Source organism: Octopus sinensis, linkage group LG4, assembly GCF_006345805.1.
Source record: "Octopus sinensis linkage group LG4, ASM634580v1, whole genome shotgun sequence".
Classification (NCBI taxonomy): Eukaryota; Metazoa; Mollusca; class Cephalopoda; order Octopoda; family Octopodidae; genus Octopus; species Octopus sinensis.
This window is the reverse complement of record NC_043000.1, coordinates 22,356,131-22,376,567: the sequence shown is the minus strand read 5'-3', so window position 1 is coordinate 22,376,567 and position 20,437 is coordinate 22,356,131. Positions and strand designations below refer to the sequence as shown.

General features: G+C 39.7%; 1 protein-coding gene across 2 annotated transcripts in view; it reads left to right on the top strand.

Moving 5' to 3' along the window:
* The window catches only part of LOC115210929 (protein arginine N-methyltransferase 1-like), a 41,922-nt gene that overhangs the window by 6,448 nt on the left and 15,037 nt on the right, over window positions 1-20,437 (top strand). Inside the window, exon 1 of one of the 2 annotated variants that reach the window (XM_036501896.1) lies at window positions 14,814-14,920. The exons of the other annotated variant lie outside the window; for it this stretch is intronic. Coding sequence (XP_036357789.1) covers window positions 14,893-14,920 — 28 coding nt within the window. The 5' untranslated portion in view covers window positions 14,814-14,892. Of the gene's footprint in view, window positions 1-14,813; window positions 14,921-20,437 lie in introns of those variants that run through there. 2 annotated transcript variants of the gene reach the window in all.

Here is a 20,437-nt window from a genome sequence, read left to right as displayed (position 1 = left end):
AGTTCAAATTCCGCCAAGGTTGACTTTGCCTTTCATCCTTTCAGGGTCGATAAATGAAGTACCAGTATCGCACTGGGATCGATGTAATCGACTTAATCCATTTGTCTGTCCTTGTTTGTCCCCTCTATGTTTAACCCCTTGTGGGTAATAAAGAAATATATATAGACCAGCATAATCTTTGCACACACATCAATTAATGTCTTTTATTTGTTTCTGGCTTTTGTGTTGTGCATCCAATACACCACATCTAAGTTTTTTTTTTTTTACTTCAGTTCTTGCAGGTTCCCTCAATATTTTCTAAAAAGGTGCTTCTGATACGGATGTCTTATAGTTTAATTACAGATATCATATAGGCACACGAGTGGCTGTGTGCTAAGTATAGCTTGCTTACCAACTACATGGTTCCGTGGTACTTTAGGCAAGTGTCTTCTATTATAGCCTCGGGCCGACCAAAGCCTTGTGAGTGGAGATTTTGTAGACGGAAGCTGAAAAAAACCCGTCGTGTATGTGTGTGTGTCTGTGTTTGTCCCTCCAACATTGCCTGACAAACGATGCTAGTGTGTTTACGTTCCCGTAACCAAGCTGTTCGGCGAAAGAGACCGATAGAATGAGTACTAGGTTTACAAAGGATAAGTCCTGGGGTTGATTTGCTCGACTAAAGGTGGTGCTCCAGCATGGCCGTAGTCAAATGCCTGAAACACGTAAAAGAGATGTTTCATAGAAAAGATGTAGTAATTGTCTAAATTTTCTTGATACTATCTTTGTTCTTTCCTTCTTTCGTTATTATTTTTACATATAAGAGATTAGGTGGAAGTTTGATATGTTAGAAGTGAGATTCGGCAACTAAGGCAGACCTTAAGCACAATTCATCAAGGTTATATTAAGGGGAGGTAAATGTTGCTTATCAAATTAACCAAAGTGTAAGGGAGACAAAATAATCTAAAATTTTCCATTTTTTAAAATAAATTCGTTAACACATTACTTCCAATGAGTTTAATACATGAACTGTGATGGTTGCATTTTGCGTTTGGTTCCTTGTCAATTTATTTAAAGTACAAATTTTAATAAGTTATCTGACTTCATTATGGTTGCTCGACTTGCTAAAGATAGTTGGTAAATTGGCAAATCTACTTAATACTCTCGTTCATTAATCTGTTCATCATTGAATATAAACTCTTAAATTGTTTTAATAACACCTCTGGAATTCATATTGATTATAAAGGTTGACGTTATTTATATAAAAACAAGTGTTAGTCCTGGTGAAATGAAGTGGTTCCACTTAGAAGATGAATGCTTGTAGGAGGTTCGTTTGATTTTTTTCAAAAGCAATGCCAATACTTATCTTAGTATGTTTCTCCGAACCATATCTGTGAACGATATCATCATCATTTAACATCTGGCTTTAATGCTGGGAAACTAAATGTCCTTTTAATGCCAACACTTTACAGAATACTGGGTGATCTTATCCTGGCACCAGCACTAGTTAACTAACAGGGCTAAGAACCTAAGATGGCCCCTACAACTGTGGGAGAACAAAAGAGAAAACTGGTGATGATTCTTGGCAATTGGATAAGGGATGGCGAGCTGGCAGAAACGTTAGCATACCGGGCAAAATGCTTAACGGTATTTTGTCTGCCGTTACGTTCTGAGTTCAAATTCCGCTGAGGTCGACTTTGCCTTTCATCCTTTTGGGGTCGATAAATTAAGTACCAGTTACGCACTGGGGTCAATGTAATGGATTTAATCCCTTTCTCTGTCCTTGTTTGTCCCATCTATCTTTAGCCCCTTGTAGGCAATAAAAAAAAAAAGAATACAGGATGGGGGAGTATAGAAGAGAGAAGGGATTAGTGACAGGGGTTAGGGAGAAGAAAGATGATAAAGAGTTCTCTGTAGAAAAATGTCTGGCTGTATTATGTCCTTCACTTATTTCCAAGTAATCTAAAAATCTTTCACTTTTTACATGTAGATTCTTAAAGTCTACCCACAAGAGAGCACCATTTCATACTGCACATGACAATCAGCTAAATGTCAAACTCTAGCCCTTTACCAGTCAAACCAGCCAGATCAGGCCCAAATGTTCTACTTGTTTTGTGTTCAAACTAACTAGATCAGACCTCTCACAACTATCCTGCAATGTCATTCTAAAAGTAAACAAATACATCATTGAAATCTTAAAGCTACAAGATGATGCATGATTAAATCAAAACAATGTGTATAAATGTGGAGGCGCAATAGCCCAGTGGTTAGGGCAGTGGACTCATGGTCGTAGGATCGTGGTTTCGATTCCCAGACCAGGCATTGTGAGTGTTTATTGAGCGAAAACACCTAAAGCCCCATGAGGCTCCGGCAAGGGGTGGTGGTGATCCCTGCTGTACCTAATTTAACGGCGGTGCATCAGCATGGCCGCATCTCTGAGCTGAAACTGGAGAGAAAAAAAAAATAAGTGTTATATTTGACAGAATAATCTGTATGCCAAAGGGTTAAAGTCACCATCTGTTTAACATCCACTTTTCTAAGTTTGTATGGATCAGATGAAATTCATTGAGGTACATTTTCTATGGCTGGATGTCCCTCCTGTTGCCAACCTTCACTTGTTTCCAAGCCAGGTAATATTTCCCCATTCCTCAACAAAGTTTCACTTAAGACTGGAAACAAACGACCCATCTTGTATGACAGTGATACATGTTTACAACTATGCCATGGTGTTAAGACAAGAAAATGAAACCACATACACACTTATACACATGCTCATACACGTAAAACAATTTCTATTTATCAAATCCTTTTGTAAGGCCTTGATTTGAGTCAGCCCAAGGCTATAGTGGAAGCTAATCACCCTAAGTGTCACGCAGAATCCTACAAGCATTATTCTACACTCTCTCTTGGTCCTTTAATGTCTCTTGTAACCCCTGCACCTAACATTATGACCCCAATAAAATCTAATTTTAGATGTTAGTAAAACACTTATTCTCTTCTACTCTAGGCACAAGGCCCGAAATTTTCGGTTGGAGAGGGGGCTGGTCGATTAGATTGACTTCAGTACACAACTGCTACTTAATTTATCGACTCCAAAAGGCAAAGTCAACCTTGGCAGACAGACGAAATACCGCTAAGCATTTCGCCCAGCATGCTAACGTTTCTGCCAGCTCACTGCCTTCAAATCAATGTCCCTTTCTTTTCTACTGAAGGGAGGAGGGGGCCAGTTAGTTAGTTAGTTAGTTAATTAATTTGGCTCAAAAGCAAATAGCAAGGCCATGTAGGGGGACATGGAGTTAAGTACAGGGTGGTGTTCATGTAAAGAGTTCAGGCCACTTGAGGTCAAGGGAGGCTTTGAACAAAGCGGTCGTCGGCATCTTCACCATCTCGTCTGGCAGCTTGTTCCACGGAGCCGCAACACGGACGGAGAAAGCTCCTCTCCTTCGATTGAGATGAAATCGTCGCAGGTAGAGCTTTTCGGAATGACCCCGCAGCCAACGCTCTGGTGCAGGAGTGAAAAACAGCTCTTTTGAGAGGTTACACTTTCCGCTTATGATGTTGTGGGCGAGAATGAGATCACCACGGCAGCGGCGTTTTTCTAGAGAATAAAGCTCGAGCGTCCTCAGCCTTTCTTCATAGGACAAATTTTTGAGACCATGAACCATGCGGGTAGCCAGCTTCTGGACTCTTTCGAGATACTGTATGTCTTTGAGGAGATAAGAAGTTGATTAGATCGACCCTGGTACGCAACTAGTATTTAATTTATCGACCCCGAAAGGATGAAAGGCAAAGTCGACCTTGGTGGAATCAACTCAGAACATAGAGACAGACGAAATACCGCTAAGCATTTCGCCCGGCGTGCTAACGTTTCTGCCAGCTTGCTACCTTGCGAAAAACACTTATTAATCACACAGCATCAGTTATCTCCCTTCGTTCATCCTTGTTTTCTTGCCATCGAAAGCTGTCAAATTTAGTTATGTTTTTTCCAATTCCAATTCAAAATATTATAACACTTTTATGTAACTACATTTAACACGAACCAATGATGGAGCCGCAATGAGTTATTTAACCCTCTAAAAAAAAAAAAAAGGCGAAATTCCCCAAAACTCTTTCAACCTTCTTAAAAAAGAAAGAATATATTGGACAATATAGTTTTTAAAAAAAACAGCACTCCGTCGGTTACGACGGTGAGGGTGTCAATTGATCCGCTGACATACGAGGCAAATACGGAGATATAGTTAAGAGCTTTGCTAATATTAGTCCAGGTTTTTGCATCTGTTATATACTGTAGCATACGAAAAGAAAATACAGGATAAGGATCAGTTATGATTTTATTCAACATACTCCCCTCTCAGATTAATACACTTATTACAACAGTCCTTCAGTTTTTCTAAGCCCTGTAAAAGAAGTTGAAAGGTTAGGCCTCCAGCCAGGCCCTTCGGGATACCCTTAAAGCCAGGAACTTTTCAGCACTCCCTCATACATAAGGCCTGCTCTTCATACAGAGTTTAGTTTGAACAAATGGACTGTATGTATATATAATACACACTCCATCATTTGTTGTATGTTATGCTTATCTTTATATATAAAAGTGAAGTGTGTCTGTCTCCTACAATTTAGATTCCTAACTACTCCTACATTTTGCGGTGCAGTTTAACCAAAACCGGGTATCTTATAGTCGTGATTCATATCGAGCCCTTCTGGGTATTAGCGCGCGTCTACGATTTAAAAAAAAATTTACCATCATTTTTTTCCATTTTAATGCATTTTTTCGCTATTATATAAGGGAAGTAACTCTCTAAAACGATTTTTAAAAAAATTTACCATCATTTTTTTTTCCATTTTTTGGCTATAACTCTCTAAAAATGCTTATATAGTTATTTCCCTTACAAACCCGAGCAACGCCGGGCGATACTGCTAGTGTAATATAAAACATCATCGTTTGTTATATGCTGTGTATGTGTAATATTCATATTCCACAAATCATGCTCTTCGAATGATTAATACCAAATACTTAGACTTGTGAGTAATCAAACCTAGTAATTAAAAAATAAAACATTCACGAAACCGAAAAGCGGTCCCTCTGTTTCTGTTAACGAACAGATACGGTAGATATTCTCGATTATGTCCCTTGGACTGATTGCACGATGACCAAGCTCACCCGTTAACAATTAAAACAGCCCTCATCCGGCCCAAATATCTTTATATATAAAAGTGAAGTTGTGTGTCTCTCCTACGATTTAGATTCCTAACTACTCCCACATTTTGCGATGCAGTGTAACCAAAAGCGGGTATCTTATAGTCGTGATTCATATCGAGCCCTTCTGGGTATTAGCGCGCGTCTACGATGAGTCTACGATTTAAAAAAAATTTACCATCATTTTTTTCCATTTTAATGCATTTTTTTCGCTATTATATAAGGGAAGTAACTCTTTAAAAATGTCTACGATGAGTCAACGATTTAAAAAAAATTTACCATCATTTTTTTTTCCATTTTTAATGCATTTTTTGGTTATAACTCTCTAAAAATGCTTTATAGTTATTTCCCTTACAAACCCGAGCAACGCCGGGCGATACTGCTAGTTCTACATAAATAATCGCATCATCAAACTTTTGAAAGCTATGAGATAATGCATGATTAATTCAAAGCAATACGAATGAATAAGCTTTACTTTTCGCAGAGTAAACTGAACGCTATTTTATCCTTATATCTAAAACTTAATCTCTCTTTTCAAAGTTTATGCTTGTTCTCTTTTACTCTTTTCAGTCATTTGACTGCGGCCATGCTGGAGCACCGCCTTTAGTCGAACAAATCGACCCCAGGACTTATTCTTTGGAAGCCTAGCACTTATTCTATCGATTACTTTTGCCGAACCGCTAAGTTATGTGGACGTAAACACACCAGCGTCGGTTGTCAAGCGATGTTGGGGGGACAAACACAGACACATATACACATATACGACGGGCTTCTTTCAGTTTCTGTAAACCAAATCCACTCACAAGGCTTTGGTCGGCCCGAGGCTATAGTAGAAGACACTTGCCCAAGGTGCCATGCAGTGGGACTGGACTCGGAACCATGTGGTTCGTAAGCAAGCTACTTACCACACAGCTATGCCTAGACTATCAAACTGTTTTGTTTAATGTTCAATATAGGGATGATGGTCAACTTCATTGGCCTTGTGGGTGGTATTTAGTTGACAGAAATTGTAAAGAAGCCTTTTTTGTTTTTTTCCAACTTCTTTCAGTCATCGGACTGCAACCATGCTGGAGCACTACCTTGAAGGGTTTTATTAAATGAATTAACCCCCAATGCCTTTTCTATAAGTTTGGATGTGCAATGTCAGTGTGCATATACAACACAGCGTAAGTGTCTTGAGAGAAGGGTTAGGCATAAGAGGCATCACGTGGTGTGCAAGAGAGACAACTGTGCTGGTATGGTCATGTGATGCATATGGATGAGGACAGCTGTGTAAAGAAGTGCCCATCACTAAATGTGAAGGGAAGCTGTGGAAGAGGTAGACCCAGAAAGACATGGGATGAGGTAGTGAAGCATCTTTAGGCTGCATGGAGGCAATGACAAGTGACCGAGACCTTTAGCAATATGCTGTGCTTGAGTAGAAGACCCATCAAGCCGAGTGAAATCATAGTCATGGCTGATGTCAGTGTCACATAACTGACACCTGTGTTGGTGGTAATGTTAAGCAGGTTCCTAATATTTAAAGGGCCTAACCATATTCTGGATAGGCTTCAGGTAACATTCTAAGGTTCTACGATAATTATTTCTAGTTTCCAGATATACTGAAATACAAGAGAATCAAGTGTTCTTTCTTAAATGCTAATACTTACTTGAAGAACAAGGGACTGCTCCTGTGAACTTTGAAAGTTCTTCTAGACTTGTTAAGTCAGTGGGGTTGTTTAGACTAAAATTCTGTATAGAAAATTTTAGCAGGGGACATTTTGAGGGATAACAGTTCTAGAGAGATAGGATTTAGCGAAATGTTTAATATTGGGCAATGGGTGAGACACAGAAATGGTGAGGGATAGGTAGTTCACATATACAGCTCTTTCAGGCAAGCGAAGACCATTACAGTGCAAGAAATAGTGCATTTATATAGGTCACTGGCTATAGTATGTTAGTGAATGAATCTTTGCCAAATACTCAGATGATTTTCTTTGATATACAATCTAGGATGTGTGCATAGCAGCAACAACAGCACTGGCATATATATGTGTGTGTGCGTGTGTATATATATGTGTGAGTATATATATATATATATATATATATATATAAAGTAGGGGGGTTTAGTTCACAGGTGATCTAAATGATTAGCTACACTAGGTAAGTGCTGTAACAGATTACTAGGGCTCCAAGGTTATAGCCATTGTTTTAACATCTATTTTTCATTGCTTCCATGGGTCAGATAGACTTGGTTAAGGTAGACTTTCTACGCTCAGTTTCTCTTTCTGTTTCCAGCCCTCACCTGTTTCCATGTAAGATAATGTTTCTTTCTCCATGGCCAGACGTGTGTGTATGTGTAAGAGTAGCAAGGTCACTCTTGAGTTTTGTCGAGAGTGAGCAATGAGCAGCTAAAGTAATAAAGAAGCATTATCAGGTGTTGAAGAGGAAGGCTTGAGATGCAGTTTTTGCAAAGCAAGAATATGTGACTGCCATGAGGGATCAGATTGTGAGGCCAAACTTCTGCAGCTGGTTTTAAAATTTTTAGATGAACATTGTATGTAGTGATTCAGTCCTTGTGATAATGAAGGTCATGATATATTTAAAAGATGTTTTTAGGATTTCTCTTCATAACGGTATGGTGTGAGATGTCTAAGGTGTTTATTTGTAAGAGATTATGGCTAAATGAATGGTGTATTATCTGCATAGCATGCATTGTACTATCTACCTTTCACTCTGAGCGAGAGGCCCTTTGTCAGCAGTAGGGGTAGAAGCTTTCTAAACTTTGCCCAGACTATTCTTATTCTAGTAGTAACACTCTCTGAGCATCCATGCCCCACTACTAACTTGGTCACCTAGGTAGCGGAAGCTATCAACTACTTCTAGTTTCTTCCCCTGGAGTGTGATGGAATCTGTTTTCTGAGCATCTGTGGTGTTTATTGCCCCTGTGCATCTGCTACACATGAAAGCTATCTTCCCGGTTAACCTTCCTTTGATGTTGCTGCACCTCTTATGTGTCCATAGCTTACACTGGGTACATCTTATGGAGTTTCTACCTACACCATTTCCACAGATCAAGCAGGGCCACCTACCTGACAGGGTGTGTGATGTGTTCGCCTTCCTACTTACTAGAGCTTTGGTCTTTGCTACATTGACTCTAAGGCCTTTTGATTCTAAACCTTGCTTCCACACCTGAAATTTTTTCTCTAGTTCTGGTAGTGATTCTGCTATGAGGGCCAGGTCATCAGCATAGAGCAGCTCCCAGGGGCAATCCGTCTTGAATTCCTCTGTTATTGCCTGGAGTACTATGATGAATAAAAAGGGACTGAGGACTGAACCTTAGTGGACCCCTAATTCTGCCTGGAATTCTTCACTATACTTATTGCCAATCCTAACCTTACTAACGGTCTCTCTGTATAGGGCCTGTACAGCTCTTATTAACCATTCGTCAATCCCCAGTTTCCACATCACCCACCAGTTAAGAGATCGGGGGACCCTGTCAAAGGCTTTCTCTAAGTCCACGAAAGCTATGTAGAGGGGTTTATCTTTAGCTAGGTTTTTCTCCTGCAGTTGTCGAACCAGGAATATTGCATCAGTGGTGCTTCTACCCAGCACAAAACCGAACTGCATCTCATCTAAGCAGACTCTCTCCCTAATGAGATGGGCTATGATACCGTGATATATATATATATATATATATATATACACACACACATATGGTGTTGTGTTTCCAGGACTGCACATAAACATGTCTAGACTTTTTGTTGTTCAACAGACTGAAAGATTATTACTTCACTTGAAAACAAGTAAGGGTTGGTGACAGGAAGGGTACCCAGCAACAGAAAACCCTGCCGAAGCATACTTTCATCTGATTCATACAAGCATGGAGAAGTAAACATTCAAAACAATGATAATGTGAGGTGTACACGTGTGCTTATGTTGACCTGTGTCATGTCCCTTTATATTGAAGTGTAACCTAACAATTCAGCAAAATAAATGGGGGTGGGGTTAGGGGCAGGATGTTTAACTAACTTTTGAAGGCAGATTGCCAGTACTAGCACAATCCTATGACTGAAACCAGTAAAGTATCATTAAGAAAACTACTTCTTGCCCATACTTTATGACACTCCATATTCCTTTCAATTCTTAATTTTGAATCTTCTGATATAGGGATTACTTACTTACTTGTACTTGTGCCGACAATCACCCTGGGCGGGTTGAGTCAGCTTCTTCTACCACCCTCAAGGCATCTCGAACCATGGCAGCCCACACACGATGGTCCTGCACCAGTTCACTGGAGATAGCGAGCCAGTCACAGTTCCATCGGCACAGGCCGACCACCTGCGGACTCGTGAGCACGGAGAGGTCCTCCTTGATCGTCATAACCCAGGTCTTTAGCTGCCCGCCCGCACGTTTTTGCCAGTTGGGAAGTGGAGTTGGGAGAAGGACATCACGGCTCAGTTCATCCACTGGACGCCTACATGCATGGCCAAACCACTGCAAGCACCGTTGCAGAAGGACAGATGGAAGGGTCCGTAGAGACAGGCGAAGTCGGAGATTGGCGGTGGGAACTCGATCCACCCGACAGCAGCGAAGAATGCACCGGAGGCAATCATTATCGAAGACTTCCAGCCTTCGTTGATCGATCACCCGCATTGGCCACATTTCACAGCCATAGAGAAGTACTGTACGAACGATGGCCTGATATATTCACCAAAGGGCGAATATAGGGATTAAATAAATGGAATATCAAAGTAGAATCTGTCAGTGATCTTCTCAACCAGATTTGGACTTTGATAGCTTTTCCTTTCGCAGTTCTGAAGTGTCAGCTGATGAAATTATTTTCTAATACTCATCATTGTTCCATAATTTGACCCTTTTGTTACCAAATTTCAGTTGAAATATGTGGACTGCTTTGGTTTCAGTTAATTTTAAAAATAAGGAAAAATTCATTAAAATAACTGTCATTATTAAGCAGATGTTTAGAATATAAATTAACGTTAACCCTTTAGCAATCACATCACATCTCCTAGCACAAAGACCACACTTTCAAGTTTCATAGTCCTGCAAGCTGCAGTACACACTGCCACGTGGTTGGTGTTAGGAAGAGCAAGTGGTTGGTGTTAAGGCGGTGAGCTGGCAGAAACGTTAGCACGCCGGGCGAAATGCTTAGCGGTATTTCGTCTGCCGCTACGTTCTGAGTTCAAATTCCGCCAAGGTCAACTTTGCCTTTCGAGGTCAATTAAATAAGTACCAGTCATGCACTGGGGTTGATGTAATCGACTTAATCCCTTTGTCTGTCCTTGTTTGTCCCCTCTCTGTTTAGCCCCTTGTGGGTAATAAAGAAATAAGAGCATCCATTGGTAGAAACATGCTGAAGCAGACACTGGAACCTGATGCAGGTCTTGGGCCCATCAGATCATGCCAAACCATCCAGTGAGGAACATGGACATTGAATGATGATGATATATAATTTAATCAATTCAAAGATGACATAACTATTTTATTCTTGCCAGCGTCTTATATTCATACCAAGAGTCCTATTTGGACATCAAGTAGACAAAATCTTATAATCCCTTTGAAGAACTGTCTACTGAATCCGAGAAGTAAATTCATCATCGTCATCTTAACATCCATTTTTACATGCTGGTGTGGTGGGACAGGATGTGTCCTTCATGAGGTTTTTTTTTTTCCTTCCTTCCTTTCTTAGAAAATAAATAGAAATTGAATTATGAGAACAACCTTTCTGAGGTTAAATAAGGAATTGTTGTTGGTTATGGAATTGGAAGACTTTAGTGAAGGAAGTAGTTCCAGGTAATTGCAAATCTGAGGAGGAATGTTTGGGGGAAAAATGCTTAGTACAGGTCTAGGAAGCAAAAGTACCTTGGGTATTGAGAAGAGATGAGTTTAGCAGATTTACTTGAGATTCCATTGTAATAACACTTGAGGAAGATAGAAAGTAGTTTAGCTTTTAAGCTGTACCTATCAGGAATTTTTCGTTAAAGCTATTTTTCATGACAAATGTGGGCTATTCAAGGTTTGTGAACAAGATTTTGTTTCTTGAGCAGATGTTGTAGATGGTTTTCAACTAGACACAGCTGAAGCATTTTGTTAGCTTAAAGGGAAACTCAATTTTATTGATGGAATTATCCAGATATTCTGTTGTGTCTGGGGAGAGTCATTTTCTTTTTGTGCCTTATAATTTAACACATTCACCGGTAAAATTTCCACTTTTTTCTTATTTTTATTTTCCTAAAAATTTTTGTTGCGTCTTGCAACCTTTTCAATAGTTTAGAGTCAACGAAAATTTTTAGGAAAATAAAAATAAGAAAAAAGTGGAAATTTTACCGGTGAATGTGTTAAATTATAAGGCACAGAAAGAAAATGACTCTCCTCAGAAACAACAGAATATGCTTCAACACACGAACTCATATAAAGAATCTTGCAAACCAAATCCCAAAACGAAATATCCATATATTATTGTTCCTACTATTACCTACAAGTTATTTTATGATGGTTTAGGGCTGCAAGTTACTTGTTAGCTGTTGTTTGATTATAAAAGTTGATTGTTTAGAGATACATATGTCTGGGTTTTGGCCTAAAATGGTGAGACTCTTTTATACAATGTTTTAACCTTTTTAATACCAACCCCTTGAGACCACTTCTGGTTCTGTGATACATCATTTTCTTAATGGGATCTAAATTAAGACCTTCCATCAAAATTTCATGTCAACTTATGTTGCAAATACCAGCTTCATAATTTAAAAAAAGTTTTTCATAATGTTCAAAATTAATTAAAACAAAGATAGTGTGTTTCAAAAAAATATGGTAATAGGCATAGGAGTGGCTGTGTGGTAATTAGCTTGCTTACGAACCACATGGTTCCAGGTTCAGTCCCACTGTGTGGCACCTTGGGCAAGTGTTTTCTACTCTAGCCTCGGGCCGACCAAAGCCTTGTGAGTGGATTTGTTAGACGGAAACTGAAAGAAGCCCGTCGTATATATATATATATATATATATTATATATATATATATATATATATATATATATGTGTGTGTGTGTGTGTCTGTGTTTGTCCCCCCAACATCGCTTGACAACCGATGCTGGTGTGTTTACATCTCCGTAACTTAGCGGTTCAGCAAAAGAGACTGATAGAATAAGTACTAGGCTTACAAAGAATAAGTCCTGGGGTCAATTTGCTCGACTAAAGGCAGTGCTCCAGCATGGCCACAGTCAAATGACTGAAACAAATAAAAGAGTAAAAGGGATAATCATGTTTACAATTAGAAGTTGAATAGGGTATAAGATAGGGGTGGGTCATTTCATTAAGGTTGAGGGTAGGTGAGAGATTGACAAAGAAGAAAAATACTACAATGACTCCTTTCAGGAACACTTTTATTTATTGAGCTAACCAGAGGGGCCTCAACCTGGAAGAATTAGTCCCTATCTCTCTCTCTCTCTCTCTCTCTCTCTCTCTCTCTTCTCTCTCTCTCTCTCTCTCTCTCTCTCTCTCTTCTCTCTCTCTCTCTCTCTCTCTCTCTCTCTCTCTCTCTCTCTCTCTCTCTCTCTCTCATCATTCTGTAGTGTCTTTATAAAAGGAAGACTACATCTTAGGTATACTGTCTGGAAATAAAATAAAAAACACAGACACTAGGATTGTCATATGGGAACATCACCTTATGATTAAAGGTCTGCTTTAGCAGGATGACCTGGGGCTAAATAAAAACAAAAACAAAAGTTATTAAGGTTTGAATCAGAAAGGGTTCCATTGACACAGTGAGGGGGCTGTTGGTCTACATAATAGCAAAGTGCTGTCATCTGCCTGTCGGCTCTACTCCTGCAACTCAACTTGATTTCGAGCCGGGTCGTCTGCTGCTGGAGAGGACCGATCAGGTAAAGGACCTGGGTATCTTGGTGGATTCCTCCTTTTCGCCTTCGGCCCAGTGCGTCCATGCTGCCAACAAAGCACGCGGAATTCTGTTTTTGATTCGACGGTCATTCGGAATGCTCACAGCAGCCATATTCCTGCCACTCTGTCACGCTGGTGAGACCCATATTGGAGTATGGGATTCAAGCCTCTTCTCCTTATCTCCTCAAAGACATACAGCATCTCGAAAGAGTCCAGAGGCTGGCTACCCGCATGGTTCATGGTCTCAAAAATTTGTCCTACGAAGAAAGGCTGAGGACGCTCGACCTTTATTCTCTTGAAAAACGCCACCGCCGTGGTGATCTCATTCTCGCCCACAACATCATAAGCGGGAAGTGTAACCTCTCGAAAGAGCTGTTCTTCACTCCTGCTCCGGAGCGTCGGCTGCGGGGTCATTCCGAAAAGCTCTACCTGCGACGATTTCATCTCAATCGAAGGAGAGGAGCTTTCTCCATCCGGGTTGCGAGATGGTGAAGATGCCGACGACCGCTTTGTTCAAAGCCTCCCTGGACCTCAAGTGGCCTGAACTCTTTACATGAACACCACCCTGTACTTAACTCCATGTCCCCCTACATGGCCTTGCTATTTGCTTTTGAGCCAAATTAACTAACTAACTAACTAACTACTTCTGAGTAAGGAATTAAGGAATATGTTTTTAACAAATTCAATCAAAGATGGAATCAATGTTTAAGGAACTGATTTTATATTTACTAGTCTCAGCTGCTGATGGCTTTTTCAGGGCCTTTAAGTTTGGAGGGTGAACATGAAAATGATTAACCATCTTACAAACTTACAAACCATTTTATAACTCTGAGCACCTTTTCAAACTCCATCAGTCTAACATCCATGGACATGTTTACAAAGTCAGAAAACAGCACAGCTCCCATGACTTTCGGAAACATTTTTTCACGCTAAGAGTTGCTGAAGCATGGAACAAACTGCCAGCATCAGTTGTTAATTGTTGGAGCACTGCATCCTACAAAACTTCCATGCTTCCTGAGATTCGCCAACACTACACCTGATTTTCTCCCCTCCATATACATGCAAGCATGTATCTGACTCGTACACTGTTCACTTTCCAGACATTTGTACATTACTGCATATGCTTTATACGCACTTTCGACAAGTTGTGGTGCAATAATTTCATACAATAATTAATACAATAATTTCATTATTATTATTATTATAATCCCAATGACTGGAGAGCTGACCCAGATGCTTACAGCACAGTGGACTCCACTAAAGCCAACAAATGGCCAATTGTTCATATTAAACTAAGCAATGGATTAAGTCTACCACCCCAAAACAGAAATCGTTCAACAGGGCTTCTACATAGTTTCTATCTACTAAATTTCATTCACACAGCTTTGGCTGCCTAATGGATGTGGCAGAAGATACTAGCCCAAGGTGTTGTGAAATTGAACCTGAGACCATGTAGTTATGAAGAAAACTTCTTAACCACACAGCCATACTGATGATGTATGAAGTAACATAAAGACTCAATAAGATGTAACCGTTATTTATATCTTCCATTACCTTAAATATGATAAACATTGAAAGCAATTAGTATGTAATCGAGTGATAAGCCTACGTCTCTTTATAGTGGAGTTCACAGTTATGTGTTTCCATATTTTGGGCTAGAAATGAGAGGTTAAATAATTGGGTGAACATGAGAGCCAACTAAGAAGTGTTTAAAGGTGATGGCTGGAATGCCATTGTGAATAGTCACTTGGTTTCTGTTGAGAAATTGGCAGATTTGTTGTGCTTTCGTAACTGAAGCTATATCTATGGAGAGAGAGAGAGAAGGAAGTTATGAGCAGAGTGAGAAGCAAAGCAAAAGGTAAATATATTGGCATTTGCAGTGGGTGTTCTTTTCATAGACCCATCAGGGTTTGGCTGTTGTAGGCAGGGTGATGTAGTTGGCAGGAAACCAGAATGTATAACTGCAATTGGGAGAAAAAAGAAGAAAAATGTGGTAACATTTATTTTCCTGATGGTCTGTTTGTAAAATTAGCAACTGGATACCAAAGATTGATGGCTGGCTTTAGTGAGAAAAATATTCTGATTTTGTTTGAACAGCAACAGAACATCTTTAACCAAGAACTTTGTTGATATTGGATTATAAAATCTCTGTAGGATATTTAGTTATTAGAATGGAAACAATTTCTGTTGTAATTTTATCAATTTCTTGAATATCAGGTATGAAATATACCTGCTGTTGTTACATGAGTAGGCTGGAAAGAATTTGCTCAGATAAAAACATTTTGTTGTTACCTTTGTATATGAATCTGATGTCTTATTTGTCTTACGTGGTACAGGCATGGCTTTGTGGTTTAAAAATTTAGTTCTTTAGTCATGTGTGGTTACAGGTTCAGTCCTACTGCATAGCATCTAGGACAAACATCTTCTGCTATAGTCCTGAGCCAATGATAGCCTTACAAGTCAATTTGATAGATGGAAATTCAAAGAAGCTTGTCGGGTGAGTGTGTGTGTGTGTGTGTGCAGATATGTATGTGCACATATGTATATATTGTTTGTGTGTATGTGTGTGTGTTCATATGAATGTGTATGTGTATATATATGTGTGTAGATATGTATGTATAAATAGATTTATGTATGTTTGTAGATATGTATGTATAAATAGATTTATATATGTGTGTAAGTATGTATGTATAAATAGATTTATATATGTGTGTAAGTATATATGTATAAATAGATTTATGTGTGTGTGTGTGTGTGTGTAGTGACTGGTCCCATGCTGGTTGCGCGTAAAAAGCACCATTCGAGCATGATTGTTGCCAGTACCACCTGACTGGCCCTCGTGCCAGTAGCATGTAAAAAGCATCCACTACACTCTCGGAGTGGTTGGCATTAGGAAGAGTATCCAGCTGTAGAAACCTTACCAGATCAGATTGGAGCCTGGTGCAGCCTTCTGGCTTGCCAGCCTGCAGTCAAATCGTCCAACCAATGCCAGCATGGAAAGCGGACGTTAAGTGATGATGATGATGTGTGTAGAAATGTTTGTATAAATAGATTTATATATGTGTGTTGATATGTATGCATAAATAGATTTATATGTTTGTAGATATGTATAAATAGATTTATATGTGTGTAAGTATGTATGTATAAATAGATTTATATATGTGTGTAAGTATATATGTATAAATAGATTTATGTGTGTGTGTGTGTGTGTGTAGTGACTGGTCCCATGCTGGTTGCGCGTAAAAAGCACCATTCGAGCATGATTGTTGCCAGTACCACCTGACTGGCCCTCGTGCCAGTAGCATGTAAAAAGCATCCACTACACTCTCGGAGTGGTTGGCATTAGGAAGAGTATCCAGCTGTAGAAACCTTACCAGATCAGATTGGAGCCTGGTGCAGCCTTCTGGCTTGCCAGCCTGCAGTCAAATCGTCCAACCAATGCCAGCATGGAAAGCGGACGTTAAGTGATGATGATGATGTGTGTAGAAATGTTTGTATAAATAGATTTATATATGTGTGTTGATATGTATGCATAAATAGATTTATATGTTTGTAGATATGTATAAATAGATTTATATATGTGTGTAGGTATGCATGTATGAATAGATTTATGTGTGTGTAGATATGTATGTATAAATAGATTTATAGGTGTGTGTCGATATGTATGTATGTATAATTTAGATTTATGTGTGTGTGAAGATATGTATACATAGATTTATATGTGTGTGTAGATATGTATGTATAAATAGATTGATATGTATGTGTAGATATGTATACATAGATTTGTATGTGTATGTAGATATGTGTGTATAAATAGATTTATAGGTGTGTGTAGATATGTATAAATAGATTGATATATGTGTGTAGATATGTATGTATAAATAGATTTATGTATGTATAAATAGTTTTATGTGTGTTTGTACTGTCTCTTCTTGACATCACATGATAGTTGTAAACAAGTATCCCTGTTATACAAGCCAAGTCATTTGTTTCCAATATTTCTTGTAAACATATCCAGTCATGGGGAAATCTAACCTTGGCTGGACACAAGTGAGAGTTGCCAACAGGAATTACAGCTGACCATAGAAAAATCTGCCTCAGCAAATTCCATTTGACCCATGCAAGCAAGGCAAAGTGGACATTATAGGCGTAGGAGTGGCTGTGTGGTAAGTAGCTTGCTTACCAACCACATGGTTCTGGGTTCAGTCCCACTGCGTGGCACCTTGGGCAAGTGTCTTCTACTATAGCCTCGGGCCAACCAAAGCCTTGTGAGAGGATTTGGTAGACGGAAACTGAAAGAAGCCCGTGGTATATATATATATGTGTGTGTGTGTGTGTGTGTGTTTGTTTGTGTGTCCCCCCAACATCGCTTGACAACCGATGCTGGTATGTTTACGTCCCCATAACTTAACAGTTTGGCGAAAGAGACCGATAGAATAAGTACTAGGCTTCCAAAGAATAAGTCCTGGTGTCGATTTGTTCATCTAAAGGCAGTGCTCCAGCATGGCCGCAGTCAAATGACTGAAACAAGTAAAAGGGTAACATTTTGTCCATTCTTATATCCTGAGTTCAAATTTCGCTACGGTGAACTTTGTCTCTCATCCTTTCAAGGTCAATAAAGTAAGTACCAGTTGAAAACTGGGGGGGGGGGGGGATCTGATGTAATCGACTTCCCCAACCCCCATAGTTGCTGGCCTTGTGCCAAAATCAGTTAGTATAGTTAGCTGAGCATCAGATTAGAATATTTTTATGCTCTGAGTTCAAATCCCACCTGGGTCAGCTGTGCCTTTCATCTTTCAGTCAAATATTAGATTCTTCTTTCATTTCTCTCTCTCTCTCTCTCTCTCCCCTCTCTCTTTCTCACACATACACACAGACAGAGAATTGATTATAATCAACTAGACAGTGGCTCTCAGAATACCTGAAAGAGGATAACAGGAAGCCAAGAAAATTCCATGACAAATACATAGTGCTTGTCATGGAAGTGATTAAGGGTCGTTCATTGACTTGATGCTGCAGAGTAGAGAAGTCTGTGTTGTTTTAGACAAATTTACTGCATTAGTGTATCAGTGATCTCTTAAAAGCTTATCAAATTAACATTAATATACATCATCATCATCATTGTTTAATATCTGCTTTCCATGCTGGCATGGATTGGAATGTTTGACTGGGGACTGGTAAGCCAGGAGGCTGTACCATGCTCCAATCTGATTTGACAAGGTTTCTACAACTGGATGCCCTCCCTAATGCCAATCACTCTGAGAGTGTAGTGGGTGCTTTTTACATGCCATTGGCACGGGAGCCAGTCAGGCGGTACTGGCAACAATCATGGTCGAATGGTGCTTTTTATGTGCCACGGCCACAGGAGCCAGTCAGGCAGTACCGGCATTGATCATGCTCGAATGGTGCTTTTTACATGCCTCCAGCATGGGAGCCAGTCAGGCAGTACTGGTATCAACAATGTTGGGATGGTGCTTTTTACATACCTCCAGCATGGGAGCCGGTCAAGCATTGACCACGCTTGAATGGTGCTTTTTATGTGCCAATGGCACAGGAGCCAGTCAGGTAGTACTGACATTGACCCACGTTTGGTTGGTGCCTTTTATGTGTCATCAGCACAGTTTTACGTGCCTATGAATTCAAATGTATTTTGTATATAACAATCTGTTACTTTTCAATATTACAGCTATGGGGCTAAGGTGGGAAGCTGGCAGAATTGTTAGCATGCCAGGCAAAGCACTTCGCAGCATTTCATCCATCTGAATGTTCTGAGTTCAAATTCTGCCAGGGTCAACTTTGCCTTTCATCTTTTCAAGGTCGATAATATAAGTACCAGTTGAGTACAAGGGTCGGTGTAATCAACATACCTCCTCCCCAAAATTTCTGGCCTTGTGCCAAAATTTGACCATGAAAGGATGAAAGGCAAAGTCGACCTCGGTGGAATTTGAACTCAGAATGTAAAGACAGATGAAATACCTATTTCTTTACTACCCACAAGGGGCTAAACACAGAGAGGACAAACAAGGACAGACAAACGGATTAAGTCGATTATATCGACTCCAGTGCGTAACTGGTACTTATTTAATCGACCCTGAAAGGATGAAAGGCAAAGTCGACTTTGGCGGAATTTGAACTCAAAACATAACGGCAGATAAAATATGGCTGCGCATTTCATCCGGCGTGCTAACGTTTCTGCCAGCTCGCACCTAATATGTTCCAAATATTAATGTACTTCTGTATACCAAGAATAATGAATTGCAAAGAGCGCTGGAAAAGGAGCTAGTAATAGGTGTAAAGAGAAATGGAATGAGCTGGCTGGACCATGTCCTGAAGAAAGATCAAAGTGATCAGGCCAGGTAAGACAAGTATTGGAAATGAATGTGAAATGAAGAAGAGGAAGGGGAAGACCCAGAAAGACATGGTTAATGAAAGCAAGGGTTTGAGAAAGGGTCTTGTAGAAGATAGGACCAAATAGAAAAGATTTTCACAGGGCTTGTAGGGGAAAATGGCCTTAAAACACTGGTTTATCAAAATCATATCAAAGTTGATTTTTGCTTTTCATACTCTAAAGATCAATAAAATAGGCTTGTTATTTCGCCCTCAAGCAACCCAATGATCAAAGGCATTCCAACTGTGACCACCTTGTCTTTTTATTATATGGAACCACATTAACTAATGAAGGGAGTAGCTTGAGGGAGATTTTGTCACTACCAAATCTCCTTCAAATCACACTCTAAGGTCACTAAGTAATGTACTGAGATGAAAAATATAAGTCCTGTTCCACACATTTGTAATAATGTGAAAAATCAATGCAAATTACATTGGAGGCTGTTGTTATGTGTGATAGGAAATTTAGGTTTGTTTGAGAGTTGTGGTAAATAACTAATATTGAGAGGGTCCTACAGGGGTCAAAGCTGTGGTGCTGCTGTAAAGATGGCATGGGGAAATGCTCTGTTAATAATTGAGAATTACTTGTGAATAAATATAGAAAGTATAGACTTAGAGGTTTTATATAGGTTTTCAATTCTTTTTTAACCAAGTACATCAAAATAAAAATTTTAATGGAAATTGTAGTTAAGACACCTGTGCCGGTGACACATAAAAAGCGCCACCTGACTGGCGTCTGTGTCGGTGACACGTAAAAGCATCAACCGATCGTGGCTGTTTGCCAGCCAGCTCTGGCCCCTGTGCCGGTGGCACGTAAAAAACACCCACTACACTCATGGAGTGGTTGGTGTTAGGAAGGGCATCCAGCTGTAGAAACATTGCCAAATCAGACTGGAGCCTGGTGCAACCTACATGGCTTGACAGACCCTTGTCGAACCGTCCAACCCATGCTAGCATGGAAAACGGACGTTAAATGATGATGATGATG